Source organism: Phasianus colchicus, chromosome 10 (assembly GCF_987193195.1).
Source record: "Phasianus colchicus chromosome 10, bPhaCol1.hap1.1, whole genome shotgun sequence".
Taxonomy (NCBI): Eukaryota; Metazoa; Chordata; class Aves; order Galliformes; family Phasianidae; genus Phasianus; species Phasianus colchicus.
In genome coordinates this window covers 2043055-2064109 of record NC_143445.1, presented here as the reverse complement: position 1 = coordinate 2064109, position 21055 = coordinate 2043055, and the positions used below count along the sequence as shown (strand labels likewise).

The following is a 21055-nucleotide window of genomic DNA, read 5'->3' as shown; positions in this document are numbered from 1 at the left end:
GCAAAAGAATCCTAAACAGCCAGCACGGCTTCACCAAGGGGTGGCAGCAGGGAGAGGGAGGGGACTGTCCCCTTCTGCTCTGCACTGTGCGGCCCCACCTGCACTACTGCACCCAGGACTGGGCCTCCAGCACAGGAGGGATGCAGAGCTGCTGGAGCGGGTCCAAAGAAGGGCCGTGCTGATGGTCAGAGGCTGCAGCACCTCTCCTGTGAGGAAAGGCTGAGGCAGCTGTGCTTGTTCAGCTTGGAGAACCCCTCAGGGAGACCTCATTGCGGCCTTCTAGCGCTTGAAGGGAGCTTACATGCAGGAGTGGGATCGACTTTTTACACAGGCTGACAGTGACAGGACTAGGGGGAACGGCTTTATACTAAAAGAGTGGAGATTTAGGTTAGATCTTAGAGAGAACTTTTTTTTACTTAGAGGGTGGTGAGGCACTGGAGCCCACAGAAGCTGCGGGTGCCCCATCCCTCCCTGGAGTCTTTCAAGGCCAGGTCAGATGGGTTCTTGAACAGCTTGATCTAGTGGCTGGCAATTAGCCCATGACAGGGAGTTGGAGCCTGATGATCTTAACGTACTGTCCAAGCTATCTATGATTCCATGATTCTAACCAAAATGGGAATATTTTGTCTGCTGCCCTGCATGCAGTGAGAGGTGTGTGTCACTGGGGGATCCCCTCGCTCTGCGTGCCCTGGAGTGCAGCAGGGTGACTTTGCCTGAAGAGCTAGGACAGCAGCAAAGGTGAAATATTCTTGCCATTTCTCTCCTGCTGCCCTCCATCTCTTTGTCCCTTTATGCCTGCTCCCTTTGCCCCGTCCCTGTGCAGCTGGCCACACACCAGTGATGCCAGTGAACAGAAATGACGAGCTCTTCTGTGATTTGCAGCTATATACGCATATAAAAACAAATTAATCTAATTTTTCAGAAGCTCAAGCCTAAATAATTTATTTCTGTATGCTGTCTTCAGTGGGCTGTCCCCACACTTCCTGATCAAAACACCACTGCTCTGTGAGCAATTTCAGCTCCAAGAATTACTTTTGGATAACGCTATCAGCTGCCAGGAAAGTCTGATCCCAGCCTCTGATCTTAATAAAGTCTTTCAAGCTTTTTCCTAATGTCATAAATATAAAACAAGATGAGAAGTGAATGGCACCAAAGCTGCAGTCGTGAACCCTGTCCAGATGAGGAGGAAGCTCCGTGGATGTTCTGGCAGGCTGTGGGCCAGGATAGCCTCTCCATTTAGTGAGAAAAGAGCTACTATTGGCTGGGCAGCGGCTGTCAAGAGGGCAATGAGACAAACAGCCCTGGGGTAGAACTTGGAACTTGTCAGCAGGACACATAGGAGGAATATTCATACCTGCTCACCGATAAAGGCTTTTGCTGAAAATCCCTCAGAAGACAATACTTGGCTTTTCCTGCTCCTGACCACACGCTCCGTAATGCTCTGCATCACGTGCATTCACAGTCACCTGCATGTCAGTGAGAGCACTTCATGTGACACCAGGTGTAACTGAATAAACCAGGCTTTTTATTTTGGATATGGCTGAGGGCTACCAGGGCATCCACAAAACACATCCAGCATTCCTATACTCTTTGCTTTAAGCAAACCCACTCGTGATGATGGGGAAAATGGGCTGGTTTTGGTCTTCGTTTCAAAATGAGCTCTCACGGAGGGCTGGCTGAGCTGTTCTGACTCAGCTTCTGCAGGCTGTGTGACAATAGCAGCAAGCCAGTCTAACTGTGAGCCAATGGAGTGCTGGGGGAGAGGAGCATCTGAGGACATGGGGTGGGATGGATGCCTCAGAGAGTGGGAAGGCAGAGGGCAGAGGAGTACCTGCCCTGTGCTCCAAATCCAGAGACAGGTCACTTTTCCTGATGTGCTGTGCAATAAGCAACCAAGAGTAAGGAGCATTCAGGAAAGGGGAACCAGAACTGAAATCCCACAGGAGGAAGCCCACGTGAAGGAATACTGCACGTCAGTATCTCAGGTCCTCTCCCACTGACAACAGGACTGTAGCTGTCCCACCAGTCTGATTCACCCACCACACTTGGCAGAAGGTAGAACCATGGCATGCTGGCACGCTCTGCCAGTCAAAGAAGTTATGAAAAATGTTTTCCTTTCATCTGCTTGAAAATACACCATTCTCTTCTTTTATCTGTCTTAAGTGCCAGAAGAGCGTGATGTTAATGAGATGTACAAAGCCTTTTGGGTAGCGGAACAGTTTTATGGCCCCACATCGATAAATTAAGGCATTTGTCACTGTTACCACATTAATGTTTCTTCCTGAGATCAAAGTCTGAATTTGCTGTCTCAAATAGTACCATCCTCTGCTACACATTACTTTCCAAGGAAATGAACTGTGATTCCATATTTTACATTCAGTTTAATCACACCCTGATTCTCATGCCTGATGATTGCCATCTCCACATGCAGTGTGCAAGCCATATTTTAGCAGGGATTTTCTCTTTACTACCTGTGTGAAATGCCTGATTATCTTGTTTCACCACCTCCTTGCTTTGAAAGGCTGCTTCTTCATAAAGAATATAGACAGTTTCCTTCCTCCTGAATCCCTGGATTCAGCCACATTAATTTAGGTTTATATAGCACCTTTCATCCCTGAAGACCCCAACACACTCTTCAAACTCACCTTCCTGTACACAGAAGTGGTACAAATACACACAGCTACAGAAACAGATGCAGGAATCCTTTCAGCAACCACCAAAATGCATCTCTCTGCATTCCTGGCCAGCCAGTCCTGCCTACCCTACATCCTATCTCCATCAAGTAGGAAACCAAGGCAGCATGACTTAGAGGTATGTCATTTCCCTGCCAGAGAAATGTGAGGAATCTGGGCAAACTACAAAACAGCTTTGCAGCCCGGGTAACAGACATCTCCTTGGCACTCTGCCACGCAGGTTGAAATGAGGTAAGGTCTGATTTGTGGTGAATAATGCCTTGCTTCTCTGGCAGGGACTCCCAAAGCTTGCAAAAGTCCATGCTTGCTGCTCCCTTCTACTGATGGGTTACCCTCAAGCAGTTTGCTTTACAAAACGTAAAATGCCTCCCTGCTTTGTCATGAAAACTCAAGGGCAAATAGATCTTCCTGACCAAAAGTAGTTGACTGGCTCTGGCCAACGGGGGGCTGAGAGGAAGGGGGAACCCTCACATACCTGAGAAACCTTTTTGACCACATCGCTGCCCACGAGGAAGCCCTGTGCATAGGAGCGTGCCACGATGAAGGCTCGTGTTGCCTTCACCTTCAGGTCCCTGGGAACCTCCCCGAAGGGCTTGTGCTGCTCTGCATGTTTCACCATGCAATCCAGGTACTCATCAGTGATGTGGTACTGGGCATTCATCAGCTTGAAGAGTCGTTCCAGCAAGCGTGTCCAGAATTCATTCAGGGCCTCTTCCAAGTTGATGTTGGAGCCCCTGTAGTAGCGGCGTAGCTCACTGTACAAGTCCTTGAAGACTTTTGCATTCTGAGTGTATAGTTCTCCATACAGGCTTGGAAAAGTATCATAAAGGGCTTTTTCTGACTTGTTCAACAAATCCTGGAAATAATCTGAAGAGAGAGGAAAAAAGAGGTCAGTTGCACAAGGAGGAACCTAGCGGGCTGTGCCTTCCAGCAGCACAACTGCCCTGACATGAACAGACTCTAACAGAGCTTTTCCTCTATCTAGCCTTACCCAGCTGCTCAGCTTCTAGCTTCGGATGAGAAGAGTAAAGGAGAAACCCCAATGCAGCCCCAGAGCATCACGGCCTGATCCCATCCATCTCCCCAGAGGCCACAACTAAGGATACTCTCCTAGCATGCTCACCAAGGACTCCTGCCCTGCTGTAGCAGCAAAAGGCCCCGCTGCTTCCCCAGTCAGTCTGCAGCCAGGCACCACACCAGCCAAAGCTCACAGCCAGGGGCATTGTGTAGGCATGCCTAGTGCAGCCTGCAGAAATCTAACAGCAGCTGTGCATTGTCATCATCTGTGCCATTCTGTAGCCTGATTTCTGCCTGGCTAACCTTGCCAAGCCTCATCTGTAAACTGCCATGAGAGTCATTCTGATACAGACTTGTCAGCACAGCAGGTGCTAAACGCTGTTCTTCTGCACCCCAGGGCACAGAGAGCTCACATGCACAAGGTAGCAGAGAATAGCCAGGGGCAGAACTCTGGCACATAGCAGGTGAGCAAACAACTCCTGAGCTTGAATCTCTGCCCATTAGAGAGGTCCAAGACAACTACTTGATTCAGCATAAAATCCACAGAAGAATCGTGCTCATGTTCACCAGGAGCAGCCATGCAGGTGCCACACTGAAAAGCACCCAACTGCACAGACTCCCACTGCTCATCACACCAGCAATTTTCAGGCAAGCGCACAAAACTCCAACTATTCAGTGAAGACAAGAACTCAGTGTCACTCATCTGAGGAATTGCTTATATAGCTGAGGAGAAAAAGGAATGTGCTATACCGTTACTTCCACATTTTCCTTTCGAAATGCATCAGCTGGCACTGCAGGAGGTGCTCAGCCTGAAGCAGGAATTGGATGCACCCAGATGCTTTGGGAGAGAGATGCTGTGTTTGAGGTTCTCATCCCATTTGCTAATTTGCACCACACTTTTATTTAGGTACAAGCAGTGAGGTGGTTCCACGCCCTGGGCTCCATGGGCACAGCTGTGACAGAAGTGTGACTGCAGAGCAGGGAGATGACACCCTGTGCTCTCCCCACAGCACCTGTGCGTGCTCCCATTCCCATCCTGCTGGCTCCTTCAGGCTGCACCGCAGGGAACTCACAGCAGCACAGACCCAATTTAATTTATTGATTGACATCAGAAACTTGAGCCATCATTCAAGTCAGTGAGAGGAGAAAAATGATTTGAATGATAACTTTCACTTCAATTACGTTCATACCTTTTAAGGCCTTTTTGAAGCAAGCCTTATTATACTATTCTTTAAATCTAAGCTTTTTTTTTTGGTGATGTATGATAAGCTCTAGATGAAGGGAAACCATTATTCAATTAAAATGCACTAACAGTCAAACAGCGTGCGTTTAAGGTATATAAATGAAGTTCACTGTGCCAAAGCATAGAAGCAAAGAGAGAAAAGCTTCTGAAAAATGCATAGTGCAGATACAAAGTTTTTAGACAAAGTATTTTTTGAGGGAACACCACTGACTATAAACAGCTCTGAAATTGTGTAGCCAGTAAAGGCTCATTTCTACCAGCCTGATTTCTGGGGCAGTCTTTCCTATACTACAATTTCCAACTCCATTTCTCAGATTTGAATGAAGCCAGAACTCAACGAGAGGACAGAACAAACGAGAACAACCTGCCCATGGCTGCTAATGCAGGAACTCCTGCTATGTGAGCAAACTGCTTCCAACGACCAGCAGCCTCACTCCTCCAGCCACATCACCTACTGCTTAATAGTTCACATTTTCCTTTAAGTACTTTTGATGGTTTGTAAGCAAAATATGTCTTAGCACAAAGAAAACAAAAATGTGTTGATCAAAATTAAAACACTGAATAAAAACTGGCTTTCAGATTTAGTTCTTGAAGCAATCCACTCTCACTGGATCTGACCCGGGTGGCAGTGCATAGCTGTGCTGGGATCCCTCCCTTCCCTGGAGGACTGATTTGTATTTGTTTGCTCATCTTCCTGTTTAAAGCTCATGGCTTGGCACTCACCATCAGGAGGAAGAAAACACCAGCAAACTCAACAGCTCCATTTGTCTGTTTAAGGCAAAATGACTTTTTCTGTTGCATGGAAACAGCAGAAACAGGATGTATACCTTTCTGTCAAAAAATTAGAAATTGCTCTCAAACAATCCAGCCTAATTAAGAGTTGATGAACTATTACTTCTCACCTAAGTGAGAGAACGCCAATTACAATCAATTCATTTGAGGCTGGTTCTCAGAAAGTTCTTCTAGATTTCACACAGCGAGAAAAAATATATCTACATCATCCAGGGAAAATTAATTAGCAATTAAACCTAAATGTGCTTGTGATGAACAGCTGATCTGGCAGGGAATTGAGATGCACTCCTGGCAGCACTGGCAGGCACTCGGAAGAGGGCTGTGCCAAGAGGGCTGCACGGAGCTCCACAGCTCGGCACAAGCTCAGCCTGCATCTGAGGGCCCCGCAGCCCCTGCAACCTGCACTGCATCGGTGCCCCTGCTCTGTCTTTAGCTGCGTGGCACGGATGATGGCTGTGCACGGCATCAAGGCTAAACAAGCAGCTGGAGCACACCTCGGAACACCGTCCTGACTGACGTTGGGATGGTTCAGCCCAGGTGACAGCCCACTGCCTGCACCCTGAGGTGGGAAGCTGTCGTAATGAGCGCTCACAGCACTTGTACAAGAGGTGAAAGATAGCCCTATGGGCCCTTCTGGGCTCCTTCACTCTCACTGGATTCACCACTTCTGGGTCTGCCCAGGCTCCTAAGGGACAACATGGCAAGCAGGGCACGGGCACACAGACATTACCCCGGGCTCCATCCGAGGACACATCCTCACCACATCCCTGCCATACCCCACCATCCCAAGGCCCTGAGCTCTGCCACCACCACCACGTCCTCCCGACCAGCAGCAGTGCTCTCACACTGCGATTCCTGCATGCCCTGCAGCTTGCACCTTCCCTGCATCACCACTGCTCCCCCTGGGAACGGCCCCAGCCAGCGGGGTGACTGTACAGCCAGCTGCTCTGGAAGTGATGCGCCCGCTTCTGCTTTGTGACTCAAGGAAGTAGGGATAGATTGTCTAGATCCATGTTGGAAAAAAGCAGACTTTCCTAGCTTCTGGCAGTCTTAGAAATTTTGCAACAGAGGCACAGAAAGCAGAGATCCCTTCCTGAGAGGCACCCGCCAAAGCCTGGCTGGGCTCCTGCTCCTCCAGGAGCACGCATTGCCAGAAGTCAGGCGGGTCCTTCCTGGTGCTGCTTTGAGGTTTGGAGCACACACATCCCAGCAGCCGCTTTTGGAAAGGCGGCCATTGGGCCACACCAACCACAACTCCCCCCGGGGCAAAGAAAGGCACAGCTCCTTGGTCAAGGCTGTTCTCCTGTGAAACATCCCCTTTCACATGCCAGTTGCAGAACTAACCAAACGAAAAACCACAGCACAGCACTGTGTTGTTACTGTTATTATTATTATTTCTTCTTACTTCCAGGTTCAGAAAGAGGACAACCAGTTTCACTCAAATTAAGTTTGCCTTTTGGCAGTGGCTAGGTCTGAAAAACTCTCTGAAATTCAAAGATGCCAGAAAGCTCTGAGCAAAGAAACAGAAGGGTTTTACAAGGGATGCAACTCTGCAGCTCTGGCCACTGTTTCTCCTTCTGTGGTAGTGACAAAAAATTGCTTACAGAGGATTAAGTTTTCAACCAGAATCTATTAGCTTCGCATTTGGGAGCAATCGGAAATCCCCACCCTTTCCACTTCACAGCTTCCCAGTGTTCACAGCCCATATTTTCACAGTTTTCACATTTTCACAACTCTGGATTCAAACTGGGAAGCTGTGAGGGGTGAAGCAGAGACCGGCCGTTCCCTTTGTGGAGATGGCAAATTCTGAGCTCCCCTCCTCACCACAAAGTGCTTTTTCCAAGCTCTTTGATACCATTTGATCACTCCACAGCTGGAGCACACTGGAGTCTCTTCAACCAATGCGATGACGGAGTGGGAATGAACGCAGGGGGAAACAAAGAGGCCATGAAGGGCATCCAAATGCTCTGTGGGCATGCATCACATTTGTCTTTCTTCAAAACTCATACCATTTTAGAGGTCAGACTAGGAAAAAAATAAGAAAATTGGAGAAAGGTGACCGAATTAATTTCAATCTGAATATTATTAAAGCTTTAAGCAGAAAACCAAAGAACAAAAGCTCATCTGCACAGGTGGAAAGAGTACATCCAGATTGGAAGAGATGAGGAAAGAAAACGCGTTGCTCAGACGATGACATTATGCCAAGTTTCAAGGAGAAGCCCTTCCTGAAGGCAGTGGATGACTGGATTTGGTCAAGACCAAGTGACAACCCCCAGGTACTGCCACTCAGTCCTGCAGGGTTGGGGAACCCCACTGCCAGCAACACCTCCACTGCTTCGCCTCCCCTGGCAGCCCCACACTCTCCTGTTTCCTCCTTTCTCAAGACAAGAGCAAACTGCTCCAGGACTGCAAGATTCAGTTTTGCTTATGTTTCTGAAAAGCACTGAGTAGTTCCTGCAAGAGCTCCCAACAACATCCACTGAAAACACGTGGTGCAGCAGTGCTGTATGGCAGCAGAAATGCTAGCTCCGTGCAAATACTATGGAAGCTCTGGCACAGCAAAGCAAGCTCTCCTAGTTTGATAGTTTTGAATGGCAAGCTAGGCTTGCAGTCAGAAGAGGAAGAGGCATCAAAAACCATGCTGTGATTCCTCATGTTTGAGCAAATATGCGAGTCTGTGAAGGCCTTCACAGGGGCCAAGGAAGGGTGGCTGAAGGAAATATGCACACCATTAACACTGCTATCATGTTTCAAAAAGAAGAGAAAAGAAATAAGCTGACTCTGAGACATCCTCCACATCAGCAAAAGCAGGGAAGAAAAAGCCTGGAGACTCTTACTGGAGCAGACCTCCCGCTCTGAGCTAGCCATGCTATTTTCTTGGGCTAACTTCCCATTTAATATACTGCTGCACATCCCAATGCCAATTTACTCTTCCATTTAGTTTTAATGCTGTCCTTGAAATCAAACTAATATTAGAAGAGAATAATTTAGCAACAGATTTAAGCCATTAAAATCCAAATCTAATGCATTCATATCTGTTCTGTTCACTTCAGCTAGGATGGTAATCTTTTATTCATAACATTGTTATTACTCATTATTAATTGAAGTACTACCCAGGCGGCTGATACTGGTACACCAGCACTGACATGCTCTGCCTTGTACCTTAGCTGAGTGCTGTCAAATGAGGGAACAACAGGGAGGCCAAGAGGCTTGGTTTCCGTGTGTGGAAAGCTGTAGCAACACCAATGGCATTTTCCTTGGGGTCACCTCTTCCCTCACCATCTCACACTCCTGTGAAGCAGCTGCTCTCGTGCTGCCATTTTCCCAGTCCCCAGCCACTCTGGGAAACACAGTCCTGCCCTGCATCACTCCTCCCTACAGTGTCCCCTCCTGTTTGGTGGCTGAGACACAAGAGGGATAATAGCAAATCAAGACTGCAAAAAGCCCGAACAAATGGAGGTAAAATTGGCTTCTATCTACAAGCCAGAGGATTAACAGAACGAACAAGTGTTTCAGGATGCATACATTTTGATACCTGTAGGTAAAACAAATGCTAACTTTCAGGATTCTCTCCAAAGAGCCTCTTCACATTTAATGAGAAGACACCTGGGGGAGGTAGGGCAGAGCAGGAACACAGGACTGCAGAGATGCTGTGGGTCAGTGGGCAGTCATCCTGCTTAGTCCAAACCCAGTCTTTCTGCAGCAGCCCTGCTGCTTCACCACACAGCTTCTGTTTCCTCTTCACATTCTGCACGCCCTGCAGTCCTCTGACCGTTCTCATCACCTCTGCTCGGTGGCATTAGCTTTCCCTAGCTGTGGGTTATCAGAACTACAAAGAACACCATCTCCTTTTCTCCACGAGAAATGGCACTGTGAATACTGCAGGAAAGGTGTGTAGCTTTTTTAGGAGCGCATCACATTAGCATTTCACAGCCTTCCTGCCACAGACTCGTATGTACCCAACCCACTCCTTTGCTCTTTCTAACCAATTAGCCCCCAGCTTCACACTTGCACAGGAATAATGAATATCGTCTGATTTCTACTATTTTAGCCTATGCACTGCCTTTTTTCCAGCGATGACATTTTCGGAACTGTGTCATGAAGGAATTCCATGAGCACATTTCTCATAATTCGTTCCAGTCTTTCCCTGGGCTGTCTTTGAGAACAGCCCCAGTCAAATAGTGAGACTAAGATCTCACTCCAGCACAAGAGCTCTTCTTTCAACACACCTTGCTGTCTGCCCTTTAGCTAGGTCTTCACTTGTTAGTTCCTCTACTAATTTCCATCTTCTGCAGCTTAATGAACTAGTCAGGCACAGATGTAAATGCCTTTGAAGCCTCCTAATATGAGAGTAATTGATGGAACAGACATCATATGGCAAAAAGCATTATACAGGATAGATTCCTGGCTTTTGGTAAAGACTAAAGATGGCCTAGCTTAAACTGGTCTTAGAGTGGCATACACAGCAGACAGCTGGTTTCTCTTGTTAGGGAATGAATGAGCTTTTTAGGAAAACAAACCTTTTAAAAAGAAAAAAAGTGCTGTGGCATGAAAATCCATTTTGGAACATGGCTCTCCTAGTGACAGCACAGGGAATAAGCACCTCCAGTTACTTCAAAGAGAAAGTGCTGTCTTTCTGACAACTCTTGGATAACACTTCCACACTTTACAGTGCACGTCTCATGCCCATTTGGTACTTTCTGAATGGCAGTCAGAGAGAGGTAATTACCTGCACCAATTTTTAATTCCACATTTCCCCCATCCTCTGTTGTTGCAACTTGCTGAGACAGTGTGTGTGTACCCATGGCCGGGCAGACATGGGTCCCAGCACTGAAGAAAGGAGCCCACTGGCTAGGAGGTTCCTGGAGGAAGAGGTGGTGGTCACTGGAGGACAGCAGCAGGCAGGGGCTCTGCTCATCCCACCAGTCGGTGCCCCATAACTCCTGGGGACCAAGGAAAGCATCTGCAGTGACAGCAACATGCTGTCACCAGCACAGGCTGCCCAGCCTCACTTCTCCCAAAGCCTGCCAGGGAAGGAAATCACTTCATGGACATTGCTGATCCTAATGGATCCAGCAAACACCTTCCTGATGCACCTTTGTGCAAATCTTAAGGCTTCCCCAGACTCAAGTTCACGTGACCACACTGAGAAGACAAGAATCACTTGAGGTGAAGACTAATGAGCCCATATGAGCAGCAGGGCATGAAAGCAAAGCAGAATGGACAGGACGAGCATCCCCACAGGGCAGCATTCCCTTCTGTCTGGAGGAGCAATAGCCCAGAGGGAGCAGCAGTGCAAGCTGCACACACCTGCTCAGACAGCGATCCCCAGTTCCACACAGCACACTCACACCCCATGGGATAGGAAATGCTGTGAAACATAATGCAGTTGACACCCACAGCATCTGCCAGGAATGCTCCTCCATTGTGTGGGCCTGAAATCTCCATTTTAGGAAATGTGCTGTGATGCAGGAGGCAGGGGCTGCAGCGTGCACACTCACAGCTGGAAGTGCTCAGGTTGCACCGGCTGTGGTGTGTGCGTGAGGTGGTAGGACGAACCACCCGTGTCCTGGATTTCTCCCATGATTTCCACATTGAATTTCCACCTTGTGCATCTCTCTAACCCTCTTTTGCGTGAAGCTTCCAATCCAGTGCAGCGCAATGTGCCACAGAAGCTTGTGCCCTCTCTGGGTACGCTGAATATTTATGGGAAGCACCAAACATGGCAAGGGGGCCTGCCCCTCAGAACCTGCTCATCAGGCCATGTCCTTGGATATCTGACATCTTGAGTATCTGACATGGGTTTTCCCAAAAGAACAAGGAGGACAGAAATTGCCAGCTGTGGGGATTATATTCTGGGTGGACAAAGTTGCCATGTTATTGCTGCAGGATTTCATCTAAGTCTATGTAAAGCACGGAATCTTTAGATTTCCTCCTTTCAGTGCTGTCAGAAAGGAACCCCCTTAGCTCTTTGGAAAAATAATTTCCTTATGACATTCCTACCCATGGAACTTGTACGAAAAGGAGAAATTGGTAAAGATGAAAGAAGACAGCTACTGCTTGCAGCCAAACCAAAATATGCAAATATCTACACATATCTGACATCTGAAAGTACAAAAGTTGTGTACATACACAAAAACATGCAAGGCCGTTATGTGAATAATTACTGTCACTTGGTATCTTGCTATAGCTGAAACAAAAGCCTTACGAAGAGGACCAGGTCACACCTTGAAGGACACAAAACACTAAGCCACAAGCTCGGGCACTGAGGTGTCGAGATACCAGTGCTGCTGCTTCCATGGCACAGCATGGAGATTCACAGAAGTCAGATACCCTGTCCAGAATATAGACCCTTTCCAACTACATCTGAATATATTTTCTAATACAGGCACAAATGGGTATAATACATACTTCTCCTTGTTTGTGGCTACACGTTACATTACTACTGCTTTGGTTTATTGCTTGTGTATAAATCTTTAAAGTGAAACCCCACCAAGATTGTAACCAGCATGGAAAGCCTGCCACAAAATCTATTTGCTTTGGAAAATCATACAGTGGAGAAAGCTGCCACTCAATCCTAGCTCCAGCCTGAGAAACCATTAGCTACAATGAACACAGCACAATCCTTATTTAGGGGCCACAGCAAAGCACAGCAGGAAGCAATCCCTGCTCGGCGTGTGCCCCCTCCCAGGCAGTGTGCTCCCCTGACCAGGGAGGGCTGGCAGCCTCCAGCCTCCTCCACGCCATCTGCAGCCGCTGACACCTCAATGGACCTCATCTGGAGGAAACAGAACTTTAAGAATTGGGAAAGAGTCTGAGAGAAATTGAGAAATGTCTCAGGTCTCCCAGACTCAGTAATTCCATTCTATGATATATATATATAATACATGTTTCTATAATAATCAAATTAAAATTGCCCTAGAGTTTGAAGTCATCACAGAACCTTGGAAGTCGACCTGCTTGGATACATTGTGCCATCAGGACTATCAGCTGGATACAACAGTCACTAAAAACATCTGCATCCACCCTAGGCTGTCATCGTGTTCACACAACAGAGATCAAAAATGCCTGCTAAAGAAAATATTAGCTGAGAATGCTAACCACAGTCTGACTGCAGTTATGCTTAACAAAAAGAAAAAAACAAAGAGGAAACGACATGTGCTCCTTTTAAAAAATTCATTTAGGACAACCAAAGAAAAGCACTGGCTGCCCCCAGACGCTGGCAATATCCTCCTGCTGGCGTTAGGGTTTCTGCTGCCTTTGAAGCATCTCTGGCTCATGCCCAAGTCTGAGGGATGCGAGAAGCTGAGCCTTTTTGAAAGCACGTGCTTGTTCCACTTTACCCAACTTACAGCTCTTTTTTTATCCCCCCCCTTTTTTTTTTCCCAGATTTTATCTCAAGTACACTGCACCAATGAACTGTACATGAGCAATCAGTTCTGACCTCTTTTAAATGTTCTCCCACAAACTTAGGATGAAATCTTCATTAAGCCACTAGATAAACTAATGCATTTAGCATTCAAGCTCAATAAAGAGAGAGAGGGAGGTGGTGATGATGAGCAACAGTCATTCATCTTTCCTCTTAGCACAGGACCTTGGGGACAACCAGAGAAATCTCAGATCCGACAGAAGATTTAAAACAGACAAAAGGAAATCCGACGCCAAACGGATGGATTACGGACCCTGTTCTTGCAAGAAAATATCCTGGATACTGGAGGCTAAAATGAATTCAAAAGATGATCAAATCAGAGCAAGGGAAAACCCCATGGGCTGACATGAACAGAATAAAGAATGCATGCAAGGTGGCAGAGAGCCACACAATCTTTGTGGGGCAGAAGGCACATTAAACACGTCTGGTCCTTGCTCCCTAGCCAGAGCATACCTTAGCAATCGCCTGGTTACCCAGTGGTTACCCTACCTACCTTGCGATGCTGTCAGCATTGAGACAAAGAAACCACATGAGTTTGATTCCCTTAGGATGCTCCATCTGTTCAGTTCATTGGCCCACTCAGCTCTTCAGCTGCTTTTAACAGGAGGACCATGTAACAGTCATACACTTTTGGTATGTTCAGGTGGCCTACTGATATACATTCTCCAACAAATTTGAGTAATTTGTGTCCAGATCAGGCAATTTTGGGTCATGTTCTGTGAGATTTCCAAAGAGCCACTTAATACATTTCTGCATAGTTTAGATCTGGACAAAGTGAAGCAAAGACCATTCCTGATTTGGAAGGAGCTGAAAATCCCCTTCCAGGACTGAAGCATGGATGTGGGTGCTGCTGGCTGCAGGGGCCCTACAGGACGGGGTCACATTCTCACCACCCCTTCCTCCTAAATCCCTGCTTGCACCATCTAACGGCTGCACACTGCCGTCAGCCTCCATGGCAGGCTTCCTATCTCAGCTGCATGCTTGGTTGCTTGCTGTTTTCATGGCTCCATCATATTTAAACAGGGAAAAGCAGCTCAACTCTGCTAACTATTTAGAGCTTTATTTAGAGCTTTCATGCAGACAAGAATAAGGACTACAAGGAATGGGTAGCATGTGTGTTCCACTACCAGTTAGTTAAAGAGAAAAAAAGCAAACCTTCAGTCTTTGAAGCCCTTGATGGTGCTGTCTTGATCTTGAGGTGTTATTTTCTCTCCCTTAATGAACAAAAGGATTGCTCTGCACATTCCCTATCTCCCCAGGCCCTCCTCTAGCACTCAAGCAGCTTTGCCAGCAGCAGACATCCCTTTCCACTGACTCTGGGGGAAGTTCAGGCAGTTGCTTAGATAAGACACCTGGAGGCCTCAGCCAAGGTGCAATGTAACTCACCCTCAGTGCTCAGACTCCTAGCCAATCAATTAAATTAATGTGCTGTATTCCTGGGGACCAGCTTGCTGCCCTTCATTATAAATGTCTCAGGAAGGAAAACCTTGGCATTTGCAAGCCTATTCCTGCTTCACTTTCTTCAATCAGCATCTTACAATGGGAGAACACTGCTCTTTTTGGTGCTGACAAAATGGGTTAGGCCATTTAAGATCTTTGCAGCTGTTTGATTTTTAACACAGGCTTTGCTTCCTATTTGTGAGGTTTCTTTGTGCAATCCTGTGTAGCTGACAGCATGCAATGTGTCTTCAGCGTCTCTCAAACAAGGTGAAGTGTCACACAAGCCTGCATATGCACATGGAAATCACTGCACATGGGCAGAACAAGTAGAAGCAGGATGGGTCTGTCCTCTAGGATGGAGCTGGGGTTCACTGGCAGACTGCAATCAGTGGATAGGAGTGAGTTTGGGTGGTAATGCAGCCCCCACCAGGTTTCTGACTGAGCAACCGGGAGGAGGAGGACCCTCAGCACAGGTATGGGAGCAGCCAGCACACATTCTCAGGGCAGGGACACTTCCCTGGGTCCTGCACCTTCTCTGACATACAAGTCAATGGTGTTTGAAACACAAACCCCTCGACATAAAGACCTCATTAATTCTAATGCTCATGGAACTACTTGCACAATACATTAAAAAATAACAGAAAAACCAGTCATAAAATATTGACAGAATGGACCCACGTGTCCAGAAGCTAAAATGAACCAGAACAAGAAAGAGAAGCTTATTTATTAGGGATCTACAGAGTAAATGGCCCTGGGAACTCCTGTACCAATTCATCCTCAATAAATGAGAGCAAAAGTTCCTTAAAGAACTGCCTTACACTCAAATAACTGGCAGGAATATTAAATGAGAGCATATTTGTGATCATGATTATTTTTCAATTATGCAGTACAACTTCAAGTCTAACAATGAACCCACATGGCTGGGCAGGAGCTGTTACAATCTTAGTGACGTACTTTTAATTCAGCAAACTGCTTAGGAAAGCACTGCAAGCTGAATGTAAGCAGCTAGCAATAAAACTCAGCTGTGCGCTCCTGGATGCACACTAAGGTGGCACGAGGAGCAGCTGTGGTGCAGCAGGATCCTGTCAGACCACTGGCACAACTCTGCTCCAACTGCTGGGTGCTGAGCACCCTCCTGCCCCAGCAGCCCCACATGAGCCCATCCAGTGCTGTACAGGGCTAACCTGCGGGCAGATGCTTGGCTGGGCAGTGGGTGAGGTAGGTGAGGCTGCCAGCAGAAGGCAACTGACTTTCAGCTGCACTTCTGAAATCTTTAACCAAGTCTAATTAATGTTTTTAGCCCGTGGCATATCTATCACTTGGTTTGATCTAACAGCACTCCTTTTTCTAATCCTTTTTGCATAGGCTGTTTAAAAGCTTTACTCAAGCTGATGCTTAGAGCATGCTGAAGTATTGTTATTACTAGCAAAGCTATTTAGTGCTCATTAGCAGGATGACAATTAGCTTGAAAACTTTCTTTTCCCTCCCCAGCCCACCACAATTTTATTTTCCTGCTGCGGCTTTGAATGGGTCTGAAGAACTTTTGCTGTCCGGCAAATACCCCAGAATAGGACCCTGAACCAACGCCAGATTTATTTTTGCCTGTTTGTGTGTGCTATGTGAGGTTTGAATGGGTTTCTAAAATATCGTCACGGTAGTAGACATTGGGAGTAATGATACCAATTTTCGTCTTCTACCAGCTGTCTTCTCAAATATAATCAAGCTACTGTATTCTTTTTCACCCCCACAGTGAGCACAATTGGTTTGTACTTGAACATTTCTGTCTTTGAGAACATGTTTACCACTGCATCCGTGAAGGACATTGGATCTCGTACACTTGGATCTCCTCTGCTCTGTTCTTGTTGAGAAGAAAAGCCCATTATGTTCATGTGATGCTATAAAAATCCATAATCATAAAGCTAAAAATAAAATCCCCCATCAGCTGAATACACTGAATAGCTTTCTAAAGTGGTGGTGTTTGGTTCCGCCCTGCGCTTTTATGTTTGACTTCAATTAAACCCGTTTTCCTTAGCAATTCAGAGGTCTTTAAATAACCGCATGTCACTGGATGTAAAATTGCAGTGTATTCAGTGCATAAACAGGAGCACACAACCCTACAAGCCCTTCCCCAGCTCAGACCTGCCCTGCACCTCACAGCCCAACGCCTGCAGCCCCGCAGTGGCTACTGGCCTTGCTGGGACTTGCCCTGGGGCCCGTATGGGTGGGGGATTGCTGCTGCCCGCACTGCTTTCTGCCTATTTAGCCTACAAAACCCATGATACTGAGGAAGCATTTGGCAGATAAAAGGAATGGACAAAGAGCACGCAGTAGAATTCTTTGTCCAGAGAATTTATTGCAAGCTCAAGCCATCAGCTGCTGCGGCGAGGTTGGTTCTCCAGTAATGTCACACTATATAAAAATCGAATCGGTGATAATTTAGGTGGGGCTTCAAGCACTGCTGATCTCGTCCATAAACAAAGCAAAACCAGTAATTGCTCTTACTTAGAGTTATGTGTGGTTTTAACAGTGGTGTGTCCCAGAGGAGGGAGAGGAGGATTGGAGAGAGTTGGTTTTGTCAGACATGAAATTTCACAAATAGCAGCAAAATCAGATGACACTGAATTTCTACACACAGAAGCAAATGAAAACTCTGTAACACCATTTACTTCAACTTAATGCAATCAGCTTTTAGGATTTGGTAAGAAGAGCATCAATTCATGGTAGTAGTGAATTCTCCAATTACTCTGTTGTCTGTTAGTTTAGTTTTGTTTGTTTGTTTGTTTTAATAAGAAAAAGCTATGGATTAAATCAATGCATAGACAACCATGGCTTTCAAAGCCAGCATTTGCACTCTCCTTAAAGGTTTTCCTTTCAGTCAGCTGTTAACTGTTGGAGCTCAACAGCACAGAACCAAAATCCACGCCCAAGTAGCAGCCCTGGGCCACATCTGTATGTGTGTATGATGCCATGACCACCCAATGGGCACAAGCTCTGAGTGCAGCCCCTGGCAGACACTGTGCTTAGGGCACAAAACAATCATTTATGGCTACCAGAACAAATGTGCAGCCCTGCAGCTCGCAAGCTTCTGGCAATGCAAAATACAGTACGAAGGCTTGTGACTTCTGAAAGCACAGGAGTCACCTGCAGAGGACTCTGTTCTATTTAAAGACCTTAAATCTTTTTAAAGCATGAAACTTCTCTTCATGTACCACCATAGTTCTACTCCTCCTTTGCTGTTCCATAGTATCAAAAGGCTGAGCTGGGTGCTGTTTGTGCCCAAGACAATTTCAGGGCTATCATGCAGATTATCTACTTGTACATTTTGGATGTTGCTGCCAACTGGAGAAGGAAGCCCAGGGCTGCAGAGTGCACTGAGCCCTCACACCGAACACAAAGGGAGGGACAAGGCAGCAGTGACAGTGTGCATCCTCGGGCACACTGCGGGAATACTGCAGGTGGGAGCTCAGCTCCACCCCACTGCATTAGGTAGCCATTATCCTCCCTTGGTACACAGATAGCTCTTCTTCAATTAACACAGATCCCATTTTCTACAGAAATTATTATTTGTTTCTCAAATACATATTTTCAGGAATGGCACCTGTGACTGCTCACCTGAGGCATGCTGGCTGTGTACGGCAGGCAGTGGGACAGGCCACCTCAGTCACACAGCTGGGAGATCTGCGCTCCATAGGATTGGGCCTTGACTTGTAGCTTGCTTTTGTTCTCCCACTGCCTGCCAGTGAGAAACACTCACTGCACTCCTCTCCTGCTGCCTTGGGCTGACCCCATGCCCCGTCCCACCCTGCAGCCACCTGGCAGGGTACCGCACCTCTGTGCATCCACACTCATTGGCAGGCATTAACGAACCATGTCTGCAGCAGTTAATTGCTGCGTGGCTTTGACCAACACGGATAGAAGGTTTTCCACTGAAAGTACAGAAGAGATCTCCAATCACTGAAAGGGTACACTGCTGCTTTCATACAGCAAATAACAACGTGTTTCCAGGAATATACACTATACGCGTAAGATCAGCAGATTTTACAAACCATTCTTCCCTCCTTTTTCAATATTCTCCCCACTCATAATCTATAATTTCACGTCTGGTATGGATCTGATGGATTGGGGCACTGTTGATATACTGCAATAACAAATAAGCAGTTATTATTAATGGCACTATAAATCTAATGATCGAACCAGCTAAGTGCTGTCATTTGCATTCCACTTGTGGCACTGCTGTGACTGCAGCTGAAAGCAGCACTTGCTGCTCTACCCAGCCACGTATTCAAAGTGGTTGCTGCCTGGGCAGGAGCAAAGGGGAGCCTGGTGCAGCACGATGGCTGCGTGAAATAGGATTCTGACGTAAGATGAATCTATATGGGTTTTCACCTCTGGAGTGCTTATGATGTGCATGGAAAGCTGATGCTGAGACAGTATGCCAGGGCACTCCCATTTCTCATTGTGGCAGGTGCTCACGCTGCACCAGGGACAGTGCCCACTGCAGCTCCTCAGACACTAGTCCCAGCACTTGGCTGCAGCTGCAGGCTGCCAGCCCCAGCAGTGAGCAGCTCCAGTGGTTCTCATCTTGCCTTCACTTTGCACACCCTTTGATACTTGCCGTCAGCTCTTTACTGGGTTTTCACTCAGGATATCAAGATCTTTAGGCATCCCTTGGGCACTCGCTCTAACAAGCAGCAGGGCTGTTATTTTTATGCGTTTGCCAGATGGGTCAGACATTACACTCTAAAAGCCAGTGAACTCTGTGTTTCTGAAAAATAACTGGAATCTTTTTCTGCCAGCTCTGGTGCCATGGCTGCATGCAGTCCCCATGTACCTGCAGTGCCTGGGCTGGCAGGGACAGCTGGTTGATCCTGCAGCACCATGCTGGCCTACTCTCAGCCTGTTTCCCCACTGTTCTGCAAGGAGAAAGGCACTGTGCTCCCTCACCACCCCCTTCTGTTGCCCTCCATTAACTAGCTGAAAGGAATGGGTGCAGAACACCAGGTGCCACCTGTCGTCCCCCCCTCACCTGCTGGCAGCAATGCCTTATTTCCATGAAAAATCCAGCTTGCCTCGCCTTTTGGCCTGAGGCAACATGTGAGCTGTATCCCTTCACTTTTAATTTCTTCACATCACTGCATGATGCAAAAAATCCCTTTGTCATTGTGAGCAAGGGAAGAGGTTGGTGTGCTGGTGGCATCCTGCAGTGGAGTGGTTGCATGATGACATGCACCAGCACTGCACCACTGGGCAGCAGCATTTGTATGGGAGGACAGCGAGCAGATGAGCTGGCAGGAGATACTGGGTGGCACACAGCTGGAATGGGCCTGCGCTGGTAACAGAAACATAACTGCTCACTCACAAACTTGTTCTCATAAAAAGGAAGTAACAAGCACTTGTCAGCAGAAGAGGCAGAAGTGCCTCACAACACCTCTCAGACAGGAGCAGAGACACGACGAGATGCCATCCCACTGCTGCCTCAGCCCTGCCTGTGGCGAGGAACACTCCCAGCCTCCCTTCCAGGACATGGTCCCCGCTCAGAGCTGCTCCTCCCAGTGCTTAATGTGTTTTCGTGGCTGAAAGAATGCATCTGCTACCAGACTCCAGTTGACTTTTGGCGGTGCTTGGCTTGCCTCTTGACTTGGAAATGCACGGAATTAATTTGGGTTGAGCAAATACAGACAAGAAAACAGAGCACAGGGTTTACTCTGCATTATTCTGTCTAAAAGAAAACATAATGCTCGGCCATCTGAGGACACCTCCTGTCCCCAGGGGATGGTTTCCAAACAGCCCTAAGCATGGAAAAGGTCAGGCCAACATCCAGCAGAGATAAACATGGCCAGAGCCATCACACACAGCCGGCCTCCCCTGCCCAGGTGGGAGGTGCTCAGCACCCAGCTGCCGCTGCAGTGCTCCCTGCACCGCTCCTCTGCCCCTTCCAGCTGTGCCTGGCCAGGCACGAACCTTGCTTGTCCTGCTGGGCAGGAGACAGTGGGGCAGCAGGGATGATTTGTGGGAGCAGGAGAGTGGTGTGAGATGGGGCAGGCAGAAAGGAGAGTGGGGAGATGTGCACCGAGACTGGCTGAAGAGAAAGGCTGGAAGAAAGCAGGGCTGCGAGCAGGAAAATGGGAAGGAAACAGAAATGAAAGGGAGAAGTTGCTGGAATCATGACAGGTGTTTGCACTGCAGATGCACACTGTATGGAGACACTGCGTGTTCACCTGTCTGGGCAACTGTGCTGAGCAGCTGGTGGGAACATCAAGGAGGAGAAGGAAAGCACAGGCTGCAGTCAGGGATACGTACAGAAGGGGTTAAGAGCTCCCCTCGGCACAGCCGCACGTTCCCTGGCAGTAATCTCTTCTATTTTTAAGGGATTAAAAGCTAAGAAAGTACAGCGTCATCTGGCCCCTAAATTTGCAGAAATAACACATCAAATGCCTTAAA

General features: G+C 47.4%; 1 protein-coding gene across 1 annotated transcript in view; it reads right to left on the bottom strand.

Moving 5' to 3' along the window:
* GPC1 (glypican 1) overlaps window positions 1–21055 on the bottom strand; it is a 162908-nt gene that overhangs the window by 18521 nt on the left and 123332 nt on the right. The window contains exon 3 of the mRNA XM_031605023.2: window positions 3169–3560. Coding sequence (XP_031460883.1) covers window positions 3169–3560 — 392 coding nt within the window. The remainder of the gene's footprint in view (window positions 1–3168; window positions 3561–21055) is intronic.